The 27,279-nt window shown below is 41.7% G+C and overlaps 1 protein-coding gene and 1 pseudogene across 1 annotated transcript; one reads left to right on the forward strand and one right to left on the reverse strand.

Annotated features, from left to right (window-relative positions):
* LOC121949170 overlaps positions 1 to 1,910 on the forward strand; it is a 5,573-nt pseudogene extending 3,663 nt beyond the window's left edge.
* Positions 1,623 to 26,864, reverse strand: trappc10 (trafficking protein particle complex subunit 10). Its single transcript, XM_042495293.1, has 21 exons — positions 26,700 to 26,864; positions 21,451 to 21,532; positions 20,042 to 20,177; positions 15,235 to 15,434; positions 14,577 to 14,772; positions 13,712 to 13,823; positions 13,364 to 13,611; positions 13,060 to 13,206; positions 12,745 to 12,859; positions 11,524 to 11,600; positions 11,216 to 11,307; positions 9,760 to 9,900; positions 9,492 to 9,601; positions 8,253 to 8,785; positions 8,011 to 8,152; positions 6,328 to 6,486; positions 5,333 to 5,562; positions 4,434 to 4,534; positions 4,060 to 4,204; positions 2,907 to 3,071; positions 1,623 to 2,153 (listed from the first exon to the last, which is right to left on the reverse strand). The coding sequence occupies exons 1-21, from the start codon at positions 26,758 to 26,760 to the stop codon at positions 1,935 to 1,937; spliced, it is 3,411 nt and encodes a 1,136-aa protein (XP_042351227.1). The 5' UTR covers positions 26,761 to 26,864; the 3' UTR covers positions 1,623 to 1,934.
* Positions 26,865 to 27,279: the final 415 nt, after the last annotated feature.

Here is a 27,279-nt window from a genome sequence, read left to right on the forward strand (position 1 = left end):
CCCCCCCCCCCCCCTGCGAATGCCGCCCCCCCCCCCCCCCCCCCCCCCCCCCCCCCCCCCTTGTCCAGCAGGGACAGACCCCCCCCCCCCCGCCCCCCCCCCCCCCCCCCCCCCCCCCCCCAAGAAATACACCCCAGCAGAAGTCTCCCCCCCCCCCCCCCCCCCCCACATCCTGCCCCCCCCCCCCCCCTTTCTGTTATAATGAGATTTTTATAACCCCCCCCCCCCCCCTGGAGGGTGCCCCCCCCCCCCCCCCCCCCCCCCCCCCCCCCCCCCCCCCCCCCCCCCCCAAGACCCCCCCCCCCCCCCCCAAAACCCCCCCCCCCCCCCCCCCCCCCCCCCCCCCCCCATAAAACAGCCAGTGAAAAAAAAGTGGAACCCCCCCCCCCCCCAATGAATATATTGTGTGTATATATATATATATATATACCCCCCCCCCCCCCCCCCCCCCCCCCCCTGAATGATTTCTTTCAAAACCATAGGAAAAGTTTTAAGTAACCCCCCCCCCCCCCCCCCCCCCCCCCCCAATAAACCCCCCCCCCCAGATGAAATTGTTAATAATAATAATAATATTTTTTTTTAATTTGCTTAAGTTTCAGAGGATTAAATGCATGTGAAAGGTTTTTAAATGCAGCACCCCCCCTAACCCCCCCCCCCCCCCCAGACGGTTTACCCCCCCAAAATGTTGTTTGTCCCCCCCCCCCCCCCCCCCCCCCCCCCCCCCCCCCCCCCCCCCCCCCCCCCCCCCCCCCCCCCCCCCGGCCCCCCCAGCTTCCCCCCCACCCCCCCCTGCCCCCCCCCCCCCCCCCCCCCCCCCCCCCCCCCCCCCCCCCCCCCCCCCCATAACATTTGGAACGACCCCTAATTCAAACACAGAAATCAGCCCCACCCCCCCCCCTTCCCCCCCCCCCCCCCCCCCCCCCCCCTTTACACCCCCCCCCCCCCCCCCCCCCCCCCCCCCAACCCCCCCCCCCACAAACCCCCAGAAAAACCTAAGAACCCCCCCCCCCCCCCCCCCCCCCCCCCCCCCAAAAATGAAAAATTTAAAAACGACCCCCCCAGTTTAAAAACCCCCCCCCCCCCCCCCCCCCCCCAATTTGAGGAGCAAATATATTAACCCCCCCCCCCCCCCCCCCCCCCTTTCCCCCCCCCCCCCCCCCCCCATCAAAAGTAATTTAAAAGTAGACCCCCATATATTCCCCCCCTGCGGAACCCCCCCAGATATTTTGGGTTTTAAGTGTCCCCCCCCCCCCCCCCCCCCCCCCCCCCCCCCCCCCCCGCCCCCCCCCCCCCCCCCCCCCACCCCCCCCCCCCCCCCCCAGGTGTCCCCCCCGAACAGAGGCCCCCCCCCCCCCTGAACCCCCCCCCCCCCCCCCCCCCCCCCCCCCCCCCCCCCCCCCCCCCCCCCCCCCCCCCCCCCCCCCCCACCCCCAGTTACTGCCCCCCCAGCCCCCCCCCCCCCCCCCCCCCCCCACCCCCCCCCCCCCCCCCCCCCCCCCCCCCCCCACACCCACCCCCCCACACACCCCACCCCACAAACACCCCACCACCCCCCCCACGCACGCACACCCCAACACACAAACACAAACACACACAAACACGGCCGCTGCAGCGAGGACACAGCCTCTGTACATGGGCCGCCCGCTCTACCCACTGAGCCGCCAGTGATGCTTTTTTCTGGTGCTTTTGAAACTAATTGAAATTGTAAGTATTTGGTTCTTGGTGCATTTTGGTGTCAAACATTTTGGAATAATTATTTGAATATTTTACTGTAATCTTAGTTGGAAATAATTATCATTTAAATGCATTTTTATTTAATTATATACTAATATATAACAATATAGTTTGCATAAATTAAAAGGGTTAGCATAAAACATCACTTTATAATTAATTTCTCAGCACTACTGTAACTCCCTCTGCCTTTGTTTATCCTGTTAGAAAGCCCCGGCGTTTAGCCGTTGTCCTGACGTACCTTCATACATGAGTTTGGTGGTTTTGAGGCCGTCGGTGTCGGTCTTGCTCTCCTCTGCCATCTCTCCCTCTGCAGGTTCAGTCAGTCGTGTTATAAAAACCTCGAGGCCGCAGAGGAGACCAGAGCGACAGTGCTGCTCACCAGCAGGAGGCAAGATCTCCGCTTTCACGCTGTACAACGTCTGACAGGAACAAACAGGAGTTATGTTAGTAAAACTTAAGCAAACTCAACGATAATCAAAATCGCATGAAAAATAAAAAAATAAATAAAAATAAAACACAACTTTGCTGGTCAAGTTAAAAAGTTGATTTCTTGAAATTCCTGGAATTTCTTTTAAAAACCTTCTTATGTGGAACACATGGAAAATATATATTATTATTATTATTATACTAAATATATTATATTAAGTATCCATTTGGTTTGCTGTGAAAAAAACAAAAAAACATTTTAATTTGTCATTTGATTGAATGTGGTAGATGTGTTGTTGGTTCCTGTATCCTTATCTGCATGATGGTAATGCGAAAGGAATTCCATTAATTATTTAAAAGTTTATTATATTATTATTATTATTATTATTATTATTATTATACATTGGACTTGGATACTCAGAAATGCTTTCCAAGGAAAACAACAAAAAATATAGAATTCTAATATTTCACACCAGAATGTCAGAAAAAAAAAAATAAAATCTTATTTTTAAACATTTTTTAGACTTTTGACAGATTGAATTAAGATTAAGCACTTCTGAATTAATTAATCAAAGTCACTTTAATACCAATTAAGGCCTTTTTTTTTAGATTAGTTCATTCAATGCCTTTTAAGACTTTTTAAGGATCCACGGGAACCCTGATCTGAGCTACCGACAGCACGGTCACAGCTCCACTTATCGAACTCTCGGGTCAGAGGAACAGAATAAAAGCTGAGGTGGACTCACAGTGACTCTCTCCAGCTGGAACTGGTAGTGAAAAGGTTTGAAGGCAGAGACGTCTTGCTTGAGCGGAGCGAAGTTGGCAGAGAAAACGCACTGGAGACAGGAGGGCAGGTCGTCCTTCCACCGCACCTCCCACAGGCAGAACACGCTGTGCTTACTGCACAACAGCTACACAAAAACACATCAATATGAATTAGTTTTGAAACAAACACAAGACAGATGTGAGCTGCCAGTCAGCCAGGGTCCACACTAACGCGCATTAATTTGAAAATGGCGTTCATGTGATAAATGGGTCAACAGATCGACTGTAAAACTGCGACATCTCTTTCTCCTGTTTTTGTTATCTGACTGAAAAAATGATGTATTTATCGGGGCGACCTCTAGCTCAGCTGGTAGAGTGTGCACCTCCTTTGGCTGAGGTTTCTGCAGCGGCCCGGGTTCCAGTCCAGTCTGGGGACCTTTGCTGCATGTCACCCCCCCCCTCCCACCGTTCCTGTTAATCTCAGACTGTCCAACCAAAAAATCTGTATTCATTTTGTCACACGGTGAAGAACAGAAAGATCCCTTCGACAGAAATGTCAGAATACTTTATTTCTCAATTCTGATTTTATTTGTGAATATTTGTACAGGAAGACATCCAGAACGACCCAAATCCCACCAGAGCTCATCACCCTGTCCCTGTGGTTCATCCCGACCGACGAGGAAACTCATTCTGGCTTCTTAAAGAAAATCATTACTTCTGCCTCTACCCAGAGTTTACGACCATGACTGAGACCTGTAACTCTGATCAGCTGGGAAATGAAGAGCTTCACCTTCAGGCTCCGCTCCCTCCAGAGGCAAAGCTGACCCTACTTACACGTGTTTACTTACACGTAAATATTATAACTTATTTATTCTGTTTCTTTTTTATCAGACAAAAAATGAAGGAGATGTTTTTTACCTTGACATCTCAGAAGCATGTCGAGGTAAAACACATGTCCTACATTTTTTGTCTGATAAAAAAGAGAATAATAATAATCTAAAATAAGAAGACAAAATGAACTTGCTTTATCTAAATATTATGACATGTATATTATATACAAACACTAAAGCCTTTTATTAAACAATATCTATCTATCTGTTTGTCCGGTGATCCATCCCATAGACATTTGTCCACTTCCCTTTTTTTCCTCTCACCTGCTGAGTTTTTATTGTTGAGGGACTGCAGCTCCAGTGACGCGTGCTGCTTCTCTGTCAGCTTCACTTCTGCCAGCGTGAAGCTCACATCCGACATGTTCTGCACACACACCTGGATGTACTTCCTGGAGGGGGGGGGGGGGGGGGGTCAAAGGTTGCAGGTCAGACGTGTGTAAGAGCGAGGGGAATGTACATGGTGAAGAACGCTATGTTAACATTCAGTGAATAAATAATTCATGTGTGAAAGAGCAAATCTCCCGAGGATCCTCGTGACTGAACATTGTTGCTTCAACAATACAATTTTTTTATTTACATGTGACACATTCAGGTATTTCTGTGTGAATGGAGGCTCACCTGTTACCAGCAGAGAGCAGTGAGTGTTTGGTCTTGAAGGGGATGTAGAAGGTGAGGGCGAGCAGCGTGGAGTAGATGGACCACGGACAGTCGATGGACATCTGAGGACAGAAACCAGCAAAACTTTAGGATTAAAATCTCTTGAGGTATGGTGTAACAAAACAGCTTAATAGCTTAGTTACAAGGAGGGAACATTTATTATTTATTTAGTGTTCATTTAAAGGGGACACAGCATATTAATAAACATCAGAATAAAATGCAAACTAAATATGTGTGAGTCAGCAGGACTGCTAATTTACATCCATAGTCCCTCAGCAGGTGACAGAAAGAAATAAAGAAAAATAAAAAAAAAAATAAAATACAACAATTCAAAAAGAGGTTGAAAGTGCACTAACAGTAGCGATGTAGACTGTATGACATATTAATCTGATTCACGATGGTTATCCTTGTGAAAATTTTAGGACTGCAGCTAATGATTTTTTTTCATTACAGAATAATTTGCAGCGTATTTTCTCAATTTATCGATTGGTGTTTAAAAAACATTAGAAAACAGAGAAAATGCCCGTTAGAGTATCCTTGTGCCCAAAGTGGATTTATTAAATGTCTTGTTTGGTCCCAAACCCAAAAATATTCACTTTGTTATCATGTAAGAGCAAGAAAATCAGCTTCCAAGAACCTGCAAATATCAAATGTTTGGCATATTTGCATGAAAAATGAACAAATAATCATTAATCATCAAATTACTTGCTGATTAATTTTTTGACAATCAACTGTTCAGCTGATAGCTGCAGCTCTGTTTTCTCTGTAGATACCAGAAGCCTTTAAATCTTAATTAAACCAACAGAAGCGTGACACGCCCCATCACTATTTCCCCTAGCAGATTCGTGTGAGGGCCTCACCCTCTGGTCGATGGCCGTCATGGGCGTGTCAGGATGGCTGTAGCTGCGCGGTCGGTGGCGGACCTCTCCGTTGGTCAGCCTCTCGTTGGCGGGCCGGTCAGACCCAGACGGGATGACGCAGAGAACCTCCAGGTGGAACTCCAGAGTGTGGTACGGAGGGGTGGCGGGCAGACTGATGCTGGTCACCTTCTCAGACGACTGGATGGACAGAGCGTTCTCACCCACCAGCTCTGAACACATGAAGGGGACGGAAAAGGAAGCTGTGAGGACTTTAAAGCTGCGTTTGTGTCAGTCAGTGCGTTCATCAGCACGCAAAAAACGTGTTTCTGCAGGAAACAAATTTTACAAATGTGCAAAAGACAAGTCATGTAGGCGATTAACCCTTGGAAACCTGGATTGACATCAATTGTGCTGCTTTCAGACGTCTTATGCGAGAATTTAACCTTATTGGTTTGGTTTTCCTTTGAAAACACAGAATAAAAGGTTTTTGATTAACTTGTCAAGAAATATAGATGCTTATTTTTTCCAAAGATGGGGAATATGTCCACAGACTACATTTGTAGCTATGATAATTACATATTTGAAATTATTTTACAGAATTATTATAAATTTTAAGCACTTTTACAGCTCTTTTTCTTGAATATGTGTGGGTTTTTTTCAGTTTCCCATTTTTTTTTTGGGAAGTCGGGGCTTCCCTGCTTAGGCTGCTGCCCCCGCGCCCCGACTCCAATACAAAAAAAATGGGAGGATGGATTGTTTTTTTTTTTTTTGGTGTTTGCTTTGTTTTTGTTTGATTTTGCTCATTTTCAGGTAATTGTCTTGTATTTTTTTGTCAAATTTTTATGGTAATTTCTTCTTAAGTTGCTCATTGCCTTTTTCCCATTTTTTGAAAGAAATAGAGACATTTTCCCAGTTTTAAAAGGGTTGAGAGAAAACCAGTTACCAAAGGTGGATCTGTGCTGGAGACGGCAGAATAAATAGAAGCGCATACTGACCAGCTGTAGGGTTGCTGATGCGGGCTGTGCAGCTGCTGGAGGGCAGGATGGGCATGGTGTCTGTGTTGCTGAGCTGCAGAGCGTCTCCTTTCTTCACAGCGTAGTGACCCGTCAACAGAGTGAACTTCACCATCTGAGGCATACCGGCCAACAGCGGCTCTGAAACACAAATACAACTACAGTGAGCACCATTATCACACGCTGGTTTAGAAATAATCATAAACATGACGTGGAGGTAATCAGAGCAGTAGAAACGAGGGATGCACTGATTTCTATTAGCACATCAGTAAATAAGATGACATTCACTGACTGCAGTGGCTGATGTTTCTCTGTTGTGTCAAATCAGTTTCGTCTGGCTAAAAAGCAGGGCTTAACAAACTAACGCCGTCCTGTCGTCCCGGGGACAACAAAAAAGTGTTTGGAACAAGCAAAGATTTTCCCAAGGTGGTCTTCAGGACAAAAGGACATGTTAAACGTCCTCTAGATGTGTCGGGAGAGACAACCTGTTTTTCCTCTGATAACGCTACACTGTCAACCACAAATCTGTGATGAAACCAGCAGAGTTAACGTTAGCTGTTAGCAGCCAGAGGCTGAAACTAACAGCTGACAGAGGTTGCATTATGTTACATTATGATGCATTTAAGTTTCCAACAGTAAAATTACTCGGCAAATTAAAATTTTAACAATCTAATGATGTGTTCAAATGTAATCTTGTAAAATTTAGTTTTTGGTGAGGCACTTGATGAAGTAACGTTGCTTGAAGTTGCTAATGTACAATAAAAAGACTTCTGAAGCAGCTAAATACTCGAAAGGTTATATAACAAGTTTTAATATGTCAAGTATAAAAAGTCAATTTTGTATAGTTTGTATAAATGTGTGCTTATTAACATATTGTAATGAGGGACTGGGTGACTTAGCAACAGGTTTTTTAGTTGTTTTTTTTTTTTATAATTTAAAAATTTCCCAATCAGTTTATCCCGAGTTAAACTATATGATGATGATGACAGAATGACCGTAAAAACGTATGAATCATGTCTGTTTGCTAGCTGCATTTTTGGTTTGCTCAAAAAGAGAAATCTGTGAGTGCAGCTCCTGATGTAAGTAAGTGATTTATAATTATAGTTGTGACTGTTGTTGAGGAATCAATTTGCAATAGTAAAAATACATGTGTAACAAAAACAGTAGTTAAAACATATCAATACCAAAAGAAATAGAAATAAAAGCTACAGTGAATTCCATCTGCAAAATGCATAAATTTAAATGTGCGAAAGGGAGTAGGAATTTACAAATTTACAAAAACTTTTTCCACAAATGTGAAAATTTGCCAGTTTCACCATAAAATACATAAAAGACATGCCCTAAAAACATAAAAAGTGCAATCACTATTCTTCCCTCAACAAGTGACTGATGAGTGTTAAACCACAGACGGACAGTTATTTGAACTGATTGAGTGTGCAAAATGTCGCTAAAGAACTGTTCATGTGTTTGTTTAACTAACTGCTTGTCTGCTCTTTATCATGTTGTCTTCTGTGTCTGGTGGGCCGAAGACAAATTTCCACCCTGGTGGACAATAAAGATATTCTACTCTATTAAATCCTACCCCTTTAGCAAACAAACTTGAAACTTGTGACCTCAGATTTCGAGCATTTACAGAATGTCATCCATCAAATAAAAAATTCAGACCTGAGAGAGGTTCCACTGTGAGTTGGGGCTCCTGAGAGTAGACTTCATACTGGACCGATGGGTAGATATGAGGCAGCACAAACTGCACCTGACCCACGGTGGCAAACAGCTGACGCAATGTGTACGTACCTGGCTGTCCGCTCTACAGAGAAAACACAGAGGAAACACAAAAGTGACAACAGATGGAAACTGAAAATATACTTTTTTTTCTCCATGTAATGCAGCAGCAAAGTGTGTCTTACTGGTGCTGTGAATATGATGCTGTTATTCCCGGGCTCTAACGTAACGTCTTGCACTTTCAGCATCTGTGCTCCTTCCTTCATGGTAACAGTGGGAGGGCTGATGCAGTTGGGCGTTTCCGGCGGCGAGTTGCTGTCGTGCCGACGCATGACCAGATGAGTGTTTTTACACACCACTCCCGTAGAGTTAAGAGAATTGTCCGAGGGGCTTCTGTCCTGAATCTCCTCCAGCTCTAAAGGAGGACCAGCGGCTGAGGAGGAGGGAGGACCCGCTGACCCGTTACCCTGGTTAAACTCTACTGTCCCTGGGTTTGTTTGTCTCTGAGCTCCCTTCGACCTCCCATTAGTCCCTGCACGCTCAAGGTCAAAGTGGATGCTGGCGGCGAGTTGCTGTATGTGCACCGACACAGGCATCAAACATCGCAGAGTGAGCTCCACCTGCAGGACGGCTCCAGAGTGCACCGAGGCTGTGGCGGGATGGAACTGTAGCCGAGTGAGCTGAGAGAAAACGCCCATGCTGAGAGTCACTTTGTGAGCTGAGGAGGAAGAAAATAACATTTGGTGTCAATGAAATGCAGATTTCTGCAGTTTAGTTTACATCAAGACGAATACTGCAGATGGTTTTAAACAACTGTTAAGTGAGATTCATCAGTAATATTTAACTGCTGATGTAAGATGAAACATACATGTTGCTCTTGGGACTTACATTTAACACATTTTAAGACCTTTTCAAGATACTTTTTCACCAAATATAAGACTGATTTTTGTTAAAGAATTGCAGGTAAGTAACAGCAGTGACAGGCAGTGTGTTTTTGTAGGAATATGGTTATTGGAGTGAGTCAGGTTCATTTACATTTTGCCAACAGGTATGAGCAAATATAAAGTAAAAAGACAACGTTAGTTTTAGTGGAAGTTTTAAAGATTTGTCACATCAGAAATGTGGACTTTCATGCAGAGGAACTGGACTCATTTTGACAAAAAAAAGACAGAAAACAATGAATCAATTAAATTTGATAAAATGATTGTGGCAGTAAAGGATTTTTTAGAATTTAGGACATTTTCAGACTTTCTAAGAACCTGCAGATACGACGCGTGAACTTCAAGTGATCCCAGACAACAAAAAAAAAACACCCACTGCTGAATGAAAGCAACAAGATGAGAGCATTGTGGGAAATCCTGGACATCATCATCTAAAGTAGAAATAGAGGTGGAAGGCTTTTTTTCATTAACATGATCACTTACACTGATCTCCAGACTTGCCGGCAAACGTCAGGATTTCTTGACAAAAGTGCTTCCTCTCCTCTGTGGTCAGATTCACATCACCAGCCAACAAGGCACTGGTTTGCAAGTAGCTGCGGTGGGATGTAAAGGAAACTGAACAACACAGCAAAACAACAATCTTTAAGGTTATTTCCTTTGAAAATTCAATCCTGACACTACTGTTAAGTTCACATATTCTGCCCTTATTTGGTCTCATGCTTATTCTTGGTGTTGGTGATTTGAAGGATACTCTTCAGTTCTGCCCAGCAGTTTCTGACACTCAGCAATCTGTTTCCTGGTGTGAGTGACGGGGAGGCTCCATCCCTCTGACACGTATGACTTCAGCGCTTCCTGTAAGAAGGTCTCTGCCCGCTCGGGGTCCCCTTTCCTCCTGAGAAATACACACAACACATCATGTTGTTTCTCACATTGAAGGAAAAGCACAGAGATTACTGACAGAATGTGTTCTTGTCATAGTTTTTGTGACTACATGGAGCACTGATTTTTAAATGAGTCCAGCTTTGAGTGAGAGGCTGCAGCTGGCAGCAGCAAAACAGGCTGCAATGTGACCACCTGAGGCACGTTCAAACCGTCCATCCGCTAAAAGTTTTTGTTTTTACTACTGATTATCCTTTATCAGTCTTTTTGGTTTTTTTTTATCTTAAACAGCCCCTAAATAACCATTGCCAAACCCCCTCTATGTAAATACACATTCATTTTAACAATGTATAACTCACTTCATTCAAAGTCAATAGAAACAAAACAAAACTCATCTTCATTCATCTTTCCACCATTCCAACAATCAACTGTGGTTTGGCTCAAATAAACCCTTAACTCATATAGTTTGGAGTGATAATGTGCTGCGGAGGTTTGGCGATGGTGATTTTGGGGCTGTTACTGGTTAAACAAAAAGGATCTCACTCTTTAACACATCAGTTTTCTCTTGCTGCATTCAGACGTCTTTCACAAGTATTAAAACCTTTGAAAATTGAGTAAATTGGTTTGATTTCTTTTGAAAACATATGTAAAAAGGAATTGACCAACATGGTAATAAATGTCCCACAAACTGCAAGAAACTTTACCTAAACTAACATGTTTTTAAAAAATGTCAGTACTGAGCATAAACAAACTTTACTCTTGTGGTCATGTTAACATGTTTAAAGGCTGACAGCTTGTGTGGACAGAGAATGATGAACTATGCATCTGCTACTGAATGATGTTTGGCAGGACATGTTATGTATTTAAAAACAGTGACATCATGCAACATAAAAAAACACCCAGTCGCAGAGGCCAAGTTCACTTTGTTTGCTGTAAACCCTCACACACGTTTTGGTTAAGGGTCTGATTCCTCTTTTAAAGCTGCTTTAATCTACATTTTGTCTACATGCAGCAAAAAGAAATCTGTCACTACATGATGACTCTAATAAAAGTATTAAAAATGTTACTTTAATTGCACTTTTATGGCTTCACATTTATTTAAAAACCCTGTCACAGCCCGTCGCACCACATTAGTGTTTCCATTTATTCTGCCTGATCAAACCTCTCCTCAGGAGTGTGTGGGTGTTAACAAGCAGTGACTGATTGACAGTTGTGGAGCTGAGAGCTAATCAGCCAGAATGACAAAAGACAGCAGTGTGGATGTGCAGGGGCTTCAGGATAATTCTGGGACCCCTGTGTGCCCCCAGGGAACTAGCAGGTTTCCTCACATGTAAAACTCAGCCAGGCTTTTTCCCACCAGTCTGGCAGACCTCAGCCGGCCGATGGCTCTGTACATCTCCATAGCAGCATGAGAGAGTTCCTGATGCAAGAAGTGGCCAACAAGATGGAGGAGGGAGAGGGATGAGGAGAGGAGAAAGATAATCAACTGAACTGTTTCCACTGAGGTTTCCAGGAGATTACATCAGAAAAAAAACTGATTTAAGTTTTTGGACAGGAATTCTGAAAATGTCTGTTAACTTACTGCTTTGCTAACTACTGAAACACACCACCAAACTGCAGCAAGGAAGTGACTTACAAGATAGTGCCTTTCAAAAGCCTCCACGGACGACAAGGCTTCCTTCAGCTTTTTGTACGGGCTCTGCAAACTGCTGACTGTGGAGGAAAACAAAGGGAAAGTAAAACCAGGCACAGACTGTTTATTTGCAGTCTTCATTACACCTGAATCAACACGACTGGCTAAAGAAGCTCACTCTTCTGTCAGTGGAAAGGAAATTCCCACCCTGAAGGCGCCTGACACATCAGCCTGACTATTACCAACATAAACAAACAGAGGTATTTATTGCTTCATGTCTGCTTTGTTTTTAAAAGCTGCACTTTAACACACTGCAAACTACAGCTGAGGGCCGCCATTCTCAGATACTCCGCGCATGCTTGTATGTAAAACCCAAAAAACACTGCAGACAAACAAACAAATCAGACTGACTACAGGACAAGAATGATACTTAACCCTCGTAATTTCCTCCCAATTGCCATACACCTTTTGTCGACTGGGGTCATTCTGACCCCGCCCTGTTTTGACTGTTATTTAAAGCATACTGTATAAATTGTCGATCAATTCTGTGTTACACCTTTAGTCTCACTTCAGTCCAACCCATTACCACACGTTTGTTTTGGAATTTAGGGCCAATAGACCTCTACATTTCTATGTATAAAAAACATATTTTGATAGAAAAAAGATTTTATTCGGGGTCACATTGACCCCAAGGACAACATGAACTTAAATTGAAAATGCACACTACAGTATATGTGATGAGTGACCAACTGCTTATATGGATCAAAAAGGTTTGGACAGAATCATTCCTTTTCAAATGTTTGAAAATTTTTGCTTTTTACATTACTCCCATGATTCTTGCATTATGGTAATTATTCTGCATCCATATTTTTAAACAGCCAGTAGAGTGCAAATATTTGAACAGTAAAAAATACAAATATCACATGGAAAATGATCTGCATGAGGAAAAAAAAGAAAGAGAAGAAAATGCGTGTCAGCATTTAGTGATCAATTTGACGGGGATATATGTGGTCACTGTTGGCGTTTTCAACTGTGTATGTCACATAAAAAAAATTGAAAAAACTTGTGTGTTTTTTTTTGATGTGCTGGTGTTTAAAGCCAGTGGCCATTTGCTTCCACTGATGTCATCAGTGGAAAGGGCTTAGATTTTGGGAGTATCTGTAAACTTGAATAAGTTTTTGAAAATGACACTACTTTCATTTCACAGCCGAGTCTGAAACTCACCGGTCTCGGGCCTCTCATCCCCGAGTCCGGCCAGCAGATCCACAGTCCTGTTCAGGTCCTCAGATGTGGGTCCCTTCTCTGACACCAGGCCACAGAGTTCCCCAAGAGACTTCAGCTGGAGGACGAAGACAAGCAAAACAATTCAAAATTTAATTGGAAAATTCTTCTATTGTTTGAAGAAAGATCCTGACTGGCCACTGTTTAATGAATGAGCAAATAATTTCTCAGAAAGTCACTGAAGAAATTATTACACATCCTGGAGGTGACACAACTGATGAAAGCAAAAAAACGACATGACTTGGTATATTTTGTTACCTTGTCAGTTGCGTAAGCCCACAGCCCGACAGTATGGGAGCAGTTTGCAGCCAACTGGGCCTGATCGCAGCAGCCCTCGATCCTGTGCAGAACCTCCAAACAGCTGAGAAACACCCAGCAGTCAAGCGCCCCCTCCAGCACCGACACCTGAAGAGCAAGAAAAACAACAAACAGTTTCAGTTCAGTCTGTTCAAGCCTTCAATTTACGTTTGAGGATTTTCTCATTTTCAATTAGCTTTTTCTATATTTAGCAACAGAGTTTAAAGAGTACATGAAAAAAATGTCACTGTAGGAGTCTGTTTACCTCCAGGAGTCGTAGCTCCTGGACACAGTTGTGCAGCAGCTCCAGCGCTCTCTGTGTGACCTCCCAGGGCCTCAGGAGGAAGATGAGTAAGGTGCACTGACGGGAGAACAGGTAGCTCCTCAGATCTAACAGACTGGCCTCCCCGCGCTGGATCCCATCCCTCTTCTCCATGTCGATGGGCCGGCGAAGCAGCAAGCCGCTCCAGCTGCGCACCGGGGCGCAGAATGAGCCGAGCCAGTTCGCTGTATCTGTGGACAGAAACAAAACTGATCTTGGAAACAGAAAATGGAAGTGTACAAGTCTATTTTACTTGAGGATATAATAAAAGTAATCATAGTAGTTATTTACCTCCGGCTCCAAAGTTAAGGACATATTGTGTAAAAAGAGCATCTAGCTCATCATACTGGACCAAGGCATCTTCAAACTGCTGCAGCATCTCAAAAACAAAGGCCAGCTCCTCCTGCAAGAGAAAACACACACACACACACATCACACATGAGACACAACAAAACTGTGAAACTTGAGCAGCGTAATCCACAAAAGAGACAGTTAGAGGCAGGATTCCCATATATTGTCACAGACAAAATTTCAAAACATTTTTCTATAACTATATTTTCTGTTTTTTCAGTTTCTGGCTATGGTAAATGGTGACATTTTGACAATACTAAAAGAAAGCATGCCTTTCAAAAATGTAATTAAAAAAAAGGTCAAAACTTTTCTTAAAAAAATATGCATAAGAAAAAAAAAATTCACCCATAAAAATCACCAAAAAATGTCAAAAAAAGAAAAGAAAAAGTCCTCTACAATGTTTACATTTTCTGTAAAAATCGCCAAAAACGAATTTGGAAGGCATGTTTTCTTTAAAAAATTGGCGGTAAAATAAAAACTAAATATAGCCATTTAAAGTTGTATGCCCCTCACCTAAATAAATTCATCATTACGTTACATTAATATGAATTAATTTCTTACACACTTTTTCATGATTTTCTGAAATTTTCAATGATTTTTACTAATTCTATGATTTTTTCAGGCCTGGAAAACATGATTGTGAAATGACATGACTTTTCCAGGTTCTCCATGACTATGGGAACTCTGTAACAGCAGAAACAACACAGACACTTTTTTTGTCCTTTCAGTCCCGTCACCTTTACTCATGACAAAACTTCTACTTCTCTTTCTTTGCCAGCATATTTCCTGTTCCTTTTCTGTGTACCTGGACCATGAAGTATTCACAGAAGCTCCAGCCGGGCTGGGTGCGTTTCTCTCGGAGCGTCCGCATGTCGTCTTCGAAGCGGCCCAGGTTCTTGGTGAAGGACATGAGCAGGAGAGTTCGCAGTTTAAGCAGCAAGGAATTCCAGGATTCCTGAGACCGAGACGAGTCCTTCAGAGGATCTGACAGCACCACACACCTGCGTCACAGGGACATAACCTTTATATACAAATTCAAATTTATTGTCATGGGTATTAAGATATATTAAAATGCATGTATGCATGAAAACGACAAAAAAAGATAATAACATACAATATTTATTGACACATTACAGCAAAAACATTCGGAGCATATGGATGCCTCTACTGTTCACTGACATGACTGCCTGCGAAAAGAAGCTGTTACTGAGACGGTGGTGTGTGATTTGACACTCCAGTAACGTTTTTTTAAGATGGAAGGAGCGAGAACAGCGCACGAGGAGGCTCATGTTCACGATGTTTTGGGCTTTTCTTTACACTCAAGGAATTTGAATTAATATGGTTTCTTATATTCAGCAGATTATTGATTATGCCGGTTGCTGTTTGAGTATAAAAGAGCAGCAACAAGTCAGTCTCAACCATATTCTGCTGCTAATTTTACCTCAGTCCACTCGTGTCCTCACCTGTCGTTCTGCTTGTTGCAAAAATCACTGCGGATCTTGTCCACGATAGATGACCGTGGCAGGATGTTGGTCTTGTTCTTCTTTTTTGTATCGTTGGTCTCCACGACAATAATGACCCAGTCTGCTGAGCCGTGAGCCCGCAAGCTGTTCTGCCAGCGCATCATGTCCTCCTTCACCGTGCTCTTATACACCTCTGTGTCCTACAATGAAGAGCAAAACAATAATCATTCATTACACCGGGAGGTTATTAAAATGATCCTCTCACTTGGGCTATTTCACCTAAACACTCAGCCTGTTATGATAAGTACATTATTGATTTATCATATATGGACGTGACCTCAATTATTTTGCTGACCTCCATATTGCCTGTTGTGTTTACAAGCTTGTTTGTACTTGTATGAGTCAGCAGCTGCATTTTTTGAGTGGAAGAGCAAGGTGCACCTAATAAAGTGACCGATGAGTGTATTTTCCAACAACAGTAGTTAACGTGACAGCCTAGTTAACACCTGAAAATGATGTTAAAACACACCAATCACACATGAAATTTAGGAACATCTGAGAGAGAGAGAGTAAAAATATCACAAATATATGTCATACAGACAAAATTCTGATTGAATGTTGAAGGAAGAGGCAAAGATGTTTCTCCTTTATGTGACCTGCCTGTTGCACCCGCTGGGGATGTTTTCACATCAGAAAATATCAGAGCAGGGAAACGACAGAAAAAATGCTGACCAACAAGTTCACATATCAAGATAACCTCGCCTGTGTGGCCACTGAACGCTGTGACAGTGATTTACTCAGTGACTGACTGCTACTTGAGAGCCGTGTTTGTTTTAAACTGTCTGGAGCTGAGTAGAGGGGGATATAATAAGATGTGTCAGTTATTATGTAACAGTATCCAGTGACAGAGAGGAACTGAAGCCCCGGGCTTTCACAATGTTTTGGAAGTGAACTTGTAGCTACAGTTTGTAGGATTTTTGGGTTGCGAGTCTTAGCGATCAGTAGAGCGACACTGCACGTGCAATCACGTGTTCATAGAAGTGACTTATTAGCCCTGAACACATTTGGTGTGTTCTCCTTGAAGCATTTATTTAACTGTGTCGCTAAGGGTTTGGACTGAGTTTTGCATTACTTACAGTTTCTGAAGACTGTACACACCCGTGTAAAAACCCCCACAGGTGTTTTCAGCGACTGATCAGCTTACTGTTCTCTAAACGGACAGCCTGACTGACCTTGACAGAAGTGCAACTGCCTCCAAAACTCAGCTGATTGTCTTTTATTGTTCACCTTCCTTGGTTGTAGTCTGCACTCAAAAGGTAAACAGGTCAGTGCAGAAGCTGCATGTGAAAATAGTTTTAGTTCAATGAAATAACTGCCTTTAATTTGTATTATTTACATATAAATACAGATGTGAGTGGTTGATGCAGTGTGATTTTATAGTCTGTTCAGGTCACAGCTCACTGTTTGTTTACTGCACAGCCCACCTGTCCTCACCATCTGTGATATTGTCATGCTGTGTGCACACAGGATTTACTGCTCCTTGTAGAATAAGAAGGGAGTGCTGCAGCCCAAACTGGCTGCCACATTCAGTCCACTCATGCCGAGCCATACCCTAAAGGACTTTGAAAAGACTTTGAAAAGACTAAAGTCTGACACCCTCTCACATCTAAAGACAATGTGATTTTTTAGTCACACACTAAAAGATCTTTGTGGGGATCCTACAGGTTCATTATTCGCAAGACTGTGACTAGATTTTGTACTTCATCACCTTTTCGCACTGAACAGCTCGAACGTTTATCTTTGTGTTTTACATTTTAAAACTTGCATAACAAGAATTGTTAAACTGGAGCATATTCACCATGGAATTTTTAACAAGCACAAAATGAGATACTGCCTGAATAGTTTTAGTTTAGAAATGTAGAAAGTTTCAGTCTCTAGACCTACCACCCAGGTACAGAGCCAATCTCTGAAGACAATCTGACATAGTGGCCAAACTGTGGAATTACAGCTGGGCCCAAAAATATATTTTTTAACATAGACAGTTTTGTGAGCGTCATGACCCCTGTGAAATGACTCGCTTCACTAACGGTATATAAGTCTCTTAGTGCTGCATGAATAAATCACTGTATTCAACATAGCGGAGGGCTAAACTGGAAGTTAGCTGTTGGTCCAGTGGAGGTTTGGGTGCACCTGCTCGGGCCACATAGTGCAGAAGCAGAGAGGAAGATCTGGGTAATTTTACACACAAACCTTTTTGGCTTCATGCATCACTGCACAATATTCATAGGAATGAAGCGGGCCCCGCCTTCAATGCTGTATCCAGTTCTCTTTCTACACCCATGCACTTTTCAGTGTCTAAGGTGCAATTAATAACCGTGACAGTTAAACAAAAAAAAAAAAGACGATTAAAACAAACTGGGCAAAATATATAAATAATCGTAACAATAATAATTTGCAATTATTTTGAGAGATAATGTGATTGTGATATGAGTCGCAATTTTAGTAGAAATGGTCATTTTTGTATTTCATTTTCATTGAAATAAATATAGAAATAATGATGATCAGGGTTGGAATTTAGCACCAGCCACCAGCCAAATGCTGATAAAATACGCAAGTGGATGCTTGAGTCGCTTCACTCACCAGCCAATAAAACGATGGTAATGTATATTGAGTTGCTGGTAGATTCTGTAATCCACCAGACACAGCGGCACCTGGACCCAAAAGTTACCTTCCAACCCTGATAATGTTTGCTGAGGTTTAAATCAAACAAGCATGTTCCCTCACATCTGAAATATGATCGATACACGAGGGCATCTTTGGAGCACCACAATGCTTCATTTATAATGGTATGCTGAAGCGCTTCTTACATTTATCAAAAACTGCAGCTCCTGCTATTTGGATATTGCACTTGGCCACATTGCGATTTCAATAATATTTTGACAAATTGTGCAAGTTCCACAAATGAATTAGTCCTTTCTCTTTCAGACAGTTGTTTATGAGGGGTGATCACTCTCTGACGGTCTCAAAACTGCAACAGTGTCAATTTCAGTCTTTATTAGTCTCAGCTGCAGGTCTTTTGTACTGCGCAGGTGACAGTGTCACTGTGTCCATACTGCAAACACATGCAGCCTCCCTACTCCCACACTAGAGGCACAGTCCTTAGGAAATGTCATGAGTCACGCGCTGATGACAGCACTTCCTTAAACTAACCAGCTGCTCAGTCAGCAGCAGCAGGTTCCTGCTTCCCCTCTTGTTTTTCTCCCGTCTGCTTTCCCTGAGCTGCAGCACTGTTGCAAAGGAGATGTCAAGTTCAGTTTAGGCTACAGGCTCCTTAAAGTGCATCAAGTACAGCTGCGTGCACAATAAAATGCAGATACGTTTGAAAATATATTCCTGTCTTTTTCCATCCACTGACTGATTTTACTCCACCAAAGTGAACTCGTAAAAATGCTTGAATTCACTTGAAATTTGCTTTTAAAAGATAGAAATAAGTCAAAAACACTGCCGTGTCCCTGTTAACCTCCACAGCTATGGAGTTATGCCAAAGTGATCTAAACTGAGTGAACTTGGATATCTTATCTATCTATAAACACACACTATGAGTTTGCATATCCTGCATACGGAGCTGTCTGTGACCTATTTTTGCGCTGATAGGATGCCCATAAGTATTCATCTATTCTTAGAGGGCAGACAGACACTGCTGATCCTCCAGAACACGTGAAAGAGAAACAACTGTATCAAGACTCTGCTCCTGTGACCTCCTGGACAGTAAAAGTCAGGTAGTAGGGCTGGACCCAAATATTCAGATTTTCAGGTATTCTTTAATTGGGTAGCTATTCGGTTTTCAATTTAGGCATTTATATATATATAAGGCATATATATATATATATATATATATATATATATATATTATATATATACACACACTTTTTTGTGCAGCGGACTAATGCCATTTCAGTGTTCGTGATACTGCAGCAGCGCCTGTCACACACACACAGTGACAGGAATGATCATTTTACCCAACGGTTATTGACAGGTTTATTAAATGAGTCGAGCCATCGCGACGTCAGTTTGATGCTCTCGCCAACCAAAGCTCCGAATTACTCGCTGTTGATTGATGGCAAAGCTCCAGAGCCCAGAAAATGGTATTCGGGACAGGCCTATCGGGTAGCAGCAACATTAAAAAGCAGACTTTGTATCGCTTCTATCTCTATGATTAATGAGTTTGTACATAAATGGAACTGATCCCACAATAAAAGTGTTTCCACTGATGTGTTTTTATATTGATGGTGTCAGACATGATAATGACCATAAAACAGTCATTTAATCCAAACTCTCACTGCAGCGGCATATTTTTCTTCAATCATAGTTGACAGGAAGCTTTTATGACCACAAATCAAGTCATTATTTATGCAACACACAGAAAGTTATGACAATAAACTCATCTGCGAGTGTTCGACTACACTGAAACACAAAAATGTTGACAGAGAGTTATTTCTTTGAAACAGTCGAGTTTTTGCATCTGACCTGCCAGCAGAATAGAGTAGAGCTGAACACAGTTTAACTGAACAGTCCTTTCTTGTGGAACAAAAAGTTTGTCTTTGGGAGAGCTGTGAGTTGCCAAATTTTATAACAAGCCTCCCTTCTATCCTAACACGGTCTGATAACGCACAGTGCAATAATTAATGTTTCCCAGAATTGTTAAATCAATTACTGAGAGGCTGACTGATTGAGGATATGTTGCAAAGTGTGTGTGTGTGTGTGTGTGTGTGTGTGTGTGTGTGTGTGTGTGTCTGTAGTTACTCACACAGCAGTCGGTCCAGTAGATGTGGAGGAAGGGGAAAGTGAGGAGAGCCTTGTTGCCCTCCTTAGGGAGGAGATCCTCTTTAAACTGGACAAAATTAGCTTCGAGGTGGATCATTTTTGGCGCACGACCGTAAGTCCTGCACAGAGCAGAAAGCAGAGTTTCACACAGGTGAGCACATACAGTATGAGGAAAATAAAGTGTTTTTCACCATTAAAGCATGTAAACATGTTGTAGCAGAAACCCAAAATACAAGTATGAACCTGAAAATGAGCAAAGTAGATCCTCTTAAACCTTCAGCGCAGGCAACCCGGGGCTGTTTTCATTCACTGCTGTTCATCTAAGTCTTGTCAATGTCAGGGTGAATCTTAGCTGGTCTTTTAATTGTCTTGTTTTTATGGTTTTATGGTATGTTTTATAATGTTGTTTGGAGTTGTATATTTTAGATTTTGTATTTTTGTTCCATTTTGTCTTCAACTTCTGTTGCTGCCTGTCTTGACTGTGACACTCTTGAAAAAGAGATTTTAAACCTCAAAAGGTTTTTCTGATTAAATAAAAGTCAAATAAATAAACAAAGGAGACAAACAGCGTGTAGATAAATTCAGTCTAAACACATCAAAACACAAACATGTCACTTACAACACTCTTTCTTTTTAATTTTTTTTTTAAAGATTATTTTTTGGGGCTTTTATTGCCTTTAACTGACAGGAAAGTGTGACAGAGTGGGAGACATGCAGCAAAGGGCCAAGGCCGCTGCGGCGAGGACGCAGCCTCTGCACATGGACCGCCGCTCTATCCTCCAGGCGCCCCGACAACACTCATTTCTGATATCCTTCATTTGCTCACTCACTGTTCTTACAGCACAATAAATAATAACCTTTGATGAAATATGAAACAGCGAGCAGATGAAACAGCTCGACAATCACTTAACTCACTTTAGCTCATAAAACTGAAGGTGAGACAGTTTCTCCAGCTCCATTTCCACTCACAGAAAGCATCCTTACATCACACTCAGCGGCGTGTTATTGCAGCCTGTACTGTCTGACCTGCATTAAACTCCAGCACATCATCAATAAGTCATCCAAAATCACCGGCACTCCCATCCTGTCATTAAATGTCTCTATCAGAAAGTGAAGATTATAGTAACGAGAGTGAGTCTCGGATCGTGCACACCAAAGTACGTCTCGATTTCTTGCTTACTGTCACTACTATTCACACTTTTTTATATTTATGTACATCCTGCACTCGCTGCTTCCTACGCGCACCTTTGTCTTTTATTGTGAATGTTTCATTCATGCAACATTTATTTGACTGTTTTTTAAGAAATTAAAAATTCCTTGGTGTGATGGTGTCAAATGTTAAAAATGAAAAGCTTTACAGAGATATATGTATTAATGTGGGGCAGTACTCACCTCCTCCACTCCATTGGCTCCCTGGGAAGTTGTTGGGCCAATGAGGTATACAGAGACGTGAACAAGCCCTGGTCTCCAGCACCTGTGACGAAAGGGACAGAACAGAGAGCATTTCAAAAATAGGTCAGAAACGAGAATTGAAAATGAAACCTAAAATCTGCCCATTTTTATGTCGTCATAAAAATGTAAGTGTCCTAGGGTTCAGTGTTCAGGGACAAGGAGGATATTTTGGGCAAAATTAAATTAACACCTAAATGGAAATCCGTGTTGCAGCCTTACTGATGCAAATGCAACTAATATCCTCCAAAACTCATGTGGAAAGCACGGCTGCAACATGAAATGGGTAATTCTGAGAGAAAAATATATGTTTTATTAATTTAACCTTTATTTAACCAGAAAAGCCTCTTGAAATTAAAAATCTCTTTTCAAGAGTGTCCAGGCCAAGACAGGCTGCAACAATTTACACACAACAAGGAACAAAAATACAAAATCAAAGTATACAACTCCAAAACAACAATATAAAAACAAAAAATAAAGTTACCACAAGAAAGGACTACAAAGTTTGTTAATGTACGCTACGAGTAAACCATAAAAACAAGACAAATAAAAGTCCAGATGAGCTACACCCTGACATGACAAGTGCATACTTGACTGACAAAAAAAGAAGAAAATTTCAGAACAAAATGCACACCAGCGGTCAGCCGGTGCATTTAGCAGCATCTCGAGAGCAAACTGAGGTGAAAGATTTCACCACAATCTGTTTGTGCAGAATAACACATAAACACAGAGATAAAAGCGCATCCATCAAACGAGGCGAGGCTGAGATGTGATATTTAATTTTTGAGAACGCAGTAAAGAATGTGGAGGTTTTGGCAGGACAGTCTGATTTGCCGCCCAGAGTCCATCACACCCTGGAGGGGTCGATGTCCTGCGGTGCTCTCTGTGTCTTTATCGGCTCTCTCCTGTTTAACAGCACTGTGGATCTCTACGATGTGTCCCTTGAACTAGTAAATGTGTTTTACGTTGATGCAGGTCTACATCAGTCAGGTTTGCAGCTTAAATTCTCATCTCTTTCCAAACCACAGAGATACTTTTACTCTCAAATTTTGCTGAGTCCACACCTCTTTTGTCTTGGCAATTTTCTTGAGAAAAGAGAAAAGAGGCTCCAAACTAATGAACGAAAAACCTTCAGGGCCCCTGCCCATATTTAGGGGAAAGATTTCATTCAACTGAAATCGCAGACTAACACAATTAGATTAGTTTTCATTTAAACTGTGTAACTGATCATATACTCATTTAAAGCTGTCATTTCTGTCTTTTCTGCTGTCCGACTGTCAAATGCCTATTTTCAAAAGCTTTGGAAAACGGCTCTGTGTTACATTCGATTCATACGTCCGTGCACATTTCATGCTTTCTACTGTTACAATGCTTTAGGGAGCTTCATGTTGAAAATGTGTGGCTGAACTGACAGACACAGTTTTCTGCACAGCTGTTTAAAATCGTGGGGTTTGTCATCATTTGTCCCAGAGGGCTTTACAATCTGCACAACATACAACACCTTCTATCCTGTTTCATCACAACATCATATCAGTGCACTGCATCTACAACTGTACAATACAACAATAATTTTAAAAATTTGTTTAACTGACTAGTATTTCTGTTGCTGACTGGCCAGTGTCGCAAACTTTTCATTGATTAGTAATAAATGCGATCTGCCGTCTTCCTACTGTTTACTTCCATTATACATTGTGCAATGCAATATGTTGATGATGGATACTTGATTACAACGGCTCCAAGTAAAACTAGTGGACGCTCGGGCTGTTGCGCCAGACAGTACTAACATTCATCGAATCTTAAACGACACCACCTCAAGAACTAGAGCTAATCTGGACTGAGAGGAGTATTGTTGAATCCTCAGTCAACAGTAAAGAGACTTCAATGTCATCGCTGACACCCAATTTTAGAAAAGCTCAAACTGTCATCCATTGTTAGCTGTGTGCATTTTGATAAATAGTGACTCGCAGGGCTGAAGAGGTTATTGTTCAAGCTACACTGGAACTGGGCCACTTCCAACGAGCCACCCCTCCAGGGGAAACAGCACTACAACTCCTGCACTGTTCACCAAGCATTAATGTAAACACCTTCAAACATCCTGCGAGACGAACGTCAGCACTTCAACCTCGTAGCGACTTCTATTTGAACGCTGGAGTTCGGCCAACACTTTTTCCTGTGCTGACAGTTTGACTGCTTTGTAAATCAATTAGCCTCGCTGCCCACTGTTAACCACCTGGACAGATACAAGACATGCTGAGGGTAGAGCTTAGCTGTGTGGCATATGACGTAACTGCTGCAAAAGGCATTATGTACAAATAATTGAGTAATTTGCATGTACAATCAACACAGTAAAAAAAAGAATTGGTAAATTTTTCACCTTGATGCAATTCAGTGTTCTGGTCTTAAACTGGGAGCTCAATGCCATTTTTATAACGCAGCACTTTACACATTTAGTCAATGTAGTGTTGTAGTCAGTGCAGATCTAGTGCATTAGTTGATGTTATTCATTTTTTGGAATTAAAGCTCCAGCAGTAAAGTCAAAAACAAAACTGAACTTTGAATGCTCATATAAGCTATCAAAAACTGCTATCAAATACCTCCCTGCAGAGCAAACACCAGTATAATCCCAGTGACTGTACAAGTCAATCTAACACACGTCAAATATTAGTGAAAGTACAGCTCGGCTCATCTTGTAAACCAACCAGTAAAAAGCAGAAGGAGCAGAGAGCTGCACACTCATAACTCAGATGCCAGCTTTTAATTCATAAATCTATAAATCAATGTGTCAACACATGCTGTGTTTTTTTAAGGTTTAAACCACAATTCATGTGAGTGACAAGTAGAGTAAAGTCTGCAAGCTGTTTAAGTCAATGATTAACATAAATGATTTAAAAAAAAAAAAAATACATTACATTTCTTACATATTTTGAATTTCAAGTGCCCTTTTCTAGCTTTTTCAGCCTAAGACAGGAGGTCTACAGATACTTCAATCGAAGGCTTTTAAACAAATATAAGACTGATTTTGGACAGATCATCTTTTTCTTATTCAAGCATTGCCTGTAAGTATGAAGGTGAGTATTAGATATGCAGTCACATGTAGACATGTGTTTGAATATGGTTGTCAGACTGAGTTAGGACAATCCACATTTTGCTAACATGCATGATCATATCTACATGTCATGGGTATCAACAGATACTGGCTTTAAAATGAAATATTGGAATCGGCCAACATACTGATTTCTGTGAATATGAATCGATATTTTTGTTATGTTGATAAAGCGAACATATACAAAACATCAACCCGAAGCTGAAGTATTTTTTCATTTATTTTGCACAATAAATGACTATTGCATGCATTGAAAAGTATTGTATTTCATGTCTACCTGCTGGTGGGCAATCATGACAATATAATGTTAATTCGACTGCAGAAGAGACTTGACGATCACTGAAATTAGGTGGGTAATAAAGTTTATAAATCCATATTGGTTATCGGCCAAATGAGTTGTTATATACCAGCATACTGGCTATCAGCAAAAAATCCAATATTGTGCATCCCTATGAGAAAGTGAAATACAATAGTGTTTGAGGCAATGAAGACATCACAAAGTCAAATTTAAGACTATTTATTAGGGATGCACAATACTGGATGTTTTTCCCAATGTCAAATTTATAACAACTCATTTGGCGGATAACTGATACCATTATTGATCTATCAATTATTTTTCACCTCTTAGTAAAATTGCGCAAAATAAAGAAAAAGCATGTTTGCCGATTCTGATGGTTCATTTTAAAGCAGATTTTGGCTGATAGTGATGATAAGCCAATATTATGAGCATGTTGGGAGATTCCGACATTTGATTTTAAAGCCAAAAACTGTATAAAAAAAATATAAGATTCCCTCCCCATTACATATATTTTAACCATTTCTTGTCTAAACAAAGTTGGCAGCTAGAACCGTTTACTTGCTCAGTTGCCGTCAGAGAATGGAGAATTGGACTGATAGTCTGCGTCTTTGCACATCATGCTTGCAGACTCTTTGGGGAATACGGATGTGTCCTATAATGTTTGTTATACAACTTTCAATGTTTATTAGCAATTAATTTCTACTAAACTGCTAATCTTTTAATATATTTTTTTGCACAAAAGCCCAGATGCGTGCATGAGTATTTTATGTTAAAATGCTATATGTTGTTCCTGTGCTATTGTTTTGTACTGTTGTTCTACCGTTTCTTGTTGCTTCACATGGCTTGTGTTATGTCTTTGACTTCCTGTTTGTTGTTGCCGTTTCTGCCTTTATGATGTCCTGCTGCCATTGTTTTGTGAATTTTACCATTTTACAGATTTCAAAATATAATGCCAAAGGATTACAGTTGAAAATAAGTCAGGTGGCTAACACTGGCACATTTACAGAAATGCTGATTAATGTGCGCTGTCCTTATAAATAAAATATAATAAATGAAATGAAATAGCGAAACAATGATTTCAGAGGCATACACCGGAGTTAGGACACCTGATAACCTCTAAGGACACTCAGGATCCCACATTAGGCAACCTGTGACTTATAGTCTGAATCCCCCAATAAACCCAACTGTCACGTTCATGCTTTTTTCATACACCAACCCTCCGGTGTCTCCGTCCGCTCCTCTGGACCTCTCTGTCCTAAAAATGGAGCAGCCTGCGGTGTGAGATGAAGCTGACTCCCGCTACCACAGTCAGCTCCCAAAATAACCCCTCCGAGAAAGCCAACACATGATTCCTGGGGATTTATGAATGGCAAACTGACCCCACCGACTAAACATGATGCGGCGACTCCAGTCTGAGCTGCTAACGGAGGAAAGCGTGGCTGTCCACCGGGGAACAAGGTGATATCCTTCCCCAAACTGCAGCAACTAGCCGTGACGTTATATCGTTAGCTACCGTCAGGCCTGTTAATCAGTGGATCTGTAAGCTAGCTGACAGAGACACCGTCTCCCATGAGGACATTTATCGCAGACAGCATTACTGCATACAAATAAGACACTATTAATGCTTTCACAAATTAAACAACGCATCTCCACACACACACGAAACGTCTCACAGCTGGATAATATAAGGGTACCAGTTAGCTTAGCTAAAACGAGCTAATGAACATAGCCACCTGGCTAACTGTCAAGACCAGAAAAATAAGACAACGTCTCCTTTTAATAAACACTCACATGTCACAATCGGCTTGTTTTCCATAGTATAGATGATCGGCTTTTCCTCTTGACACTCCATATGTGTTAGCGGTAGTACTCCATGAAAATTATATACAAACCGAGCTTTATTATTAGTAAATGCTTATGTATGCAGTTGTGTTGAATCGATGGGGCCTGTGTCCCCACCGCACTTCCGGGAAGTGCGTAAGCTGTGCGTCATTAAAGGGCCAAACTGTGCTTTTTTAAAATCACACCCGTTATAGGTGTTTTATTTGAGAGTAATGTAATGAAATGTAACTAACTGCATTTTCTCAATTACTGTAGTTTAGGACGATCTCGAGGTATTTGAACTTTACTTGTATTATTATTTTTTTAAATTCCACTTTAGGGACTGTTCGTTACTTATGGGGTAGGGGTAGTGGGGCAAAAAAGGGGAGGCATGTCAAACATTTTTTTTTTAAGCAACAAAAGCCTAATGTTTGTTTGTTTTATTTTGGGTTATGGAAGGGGCATACGACTTTAAGTGGCTGTATGTCATTTTTATTTTACCCCTATTTGGAGTAGTTTTTCCTTTTGTTTTTTTTAATTGCCCAAATTA

Source organism: Plectropomus leopardus, chromosome 10 (genome assembly GCF_008729295.1).
Source record: "Plectropomus leopardus isolate mb chromosome 10, YSFRI_Pleo_2.0, whole genome shotgun sequence".
In the NCBI taxonomy this organism is placed as follows: Eukaryota; Metazoa; Chordata; class Actinopteri; order Perciformes; family Serranidae; genus Plectropomus; species Plectropomus leopardus.

Coding starts and splice junctions, on each gene's coding strand:
- trappc10 (XM_042495293.1), bottom strand. CDS start 26,760: ATGGAGTGTCAAGAGGAAAAGCCGATCATCTATACTATGGAAAACAAG. Junction 20,178..21,450: donor GAGCCAATGGAGTGGAGGAG/GTGAGTACTGCC, acceptor TGCTCTGTGCAG/GACTTACGGTCGTGCGCCAA. Junction 4,535..5,332: donor TGACGGCCATCGACCAGAGG/GTGAGGCCCTCA, acceptor TTCTGTCCTCAG/ATGTCCATCGACTGTCCGTG.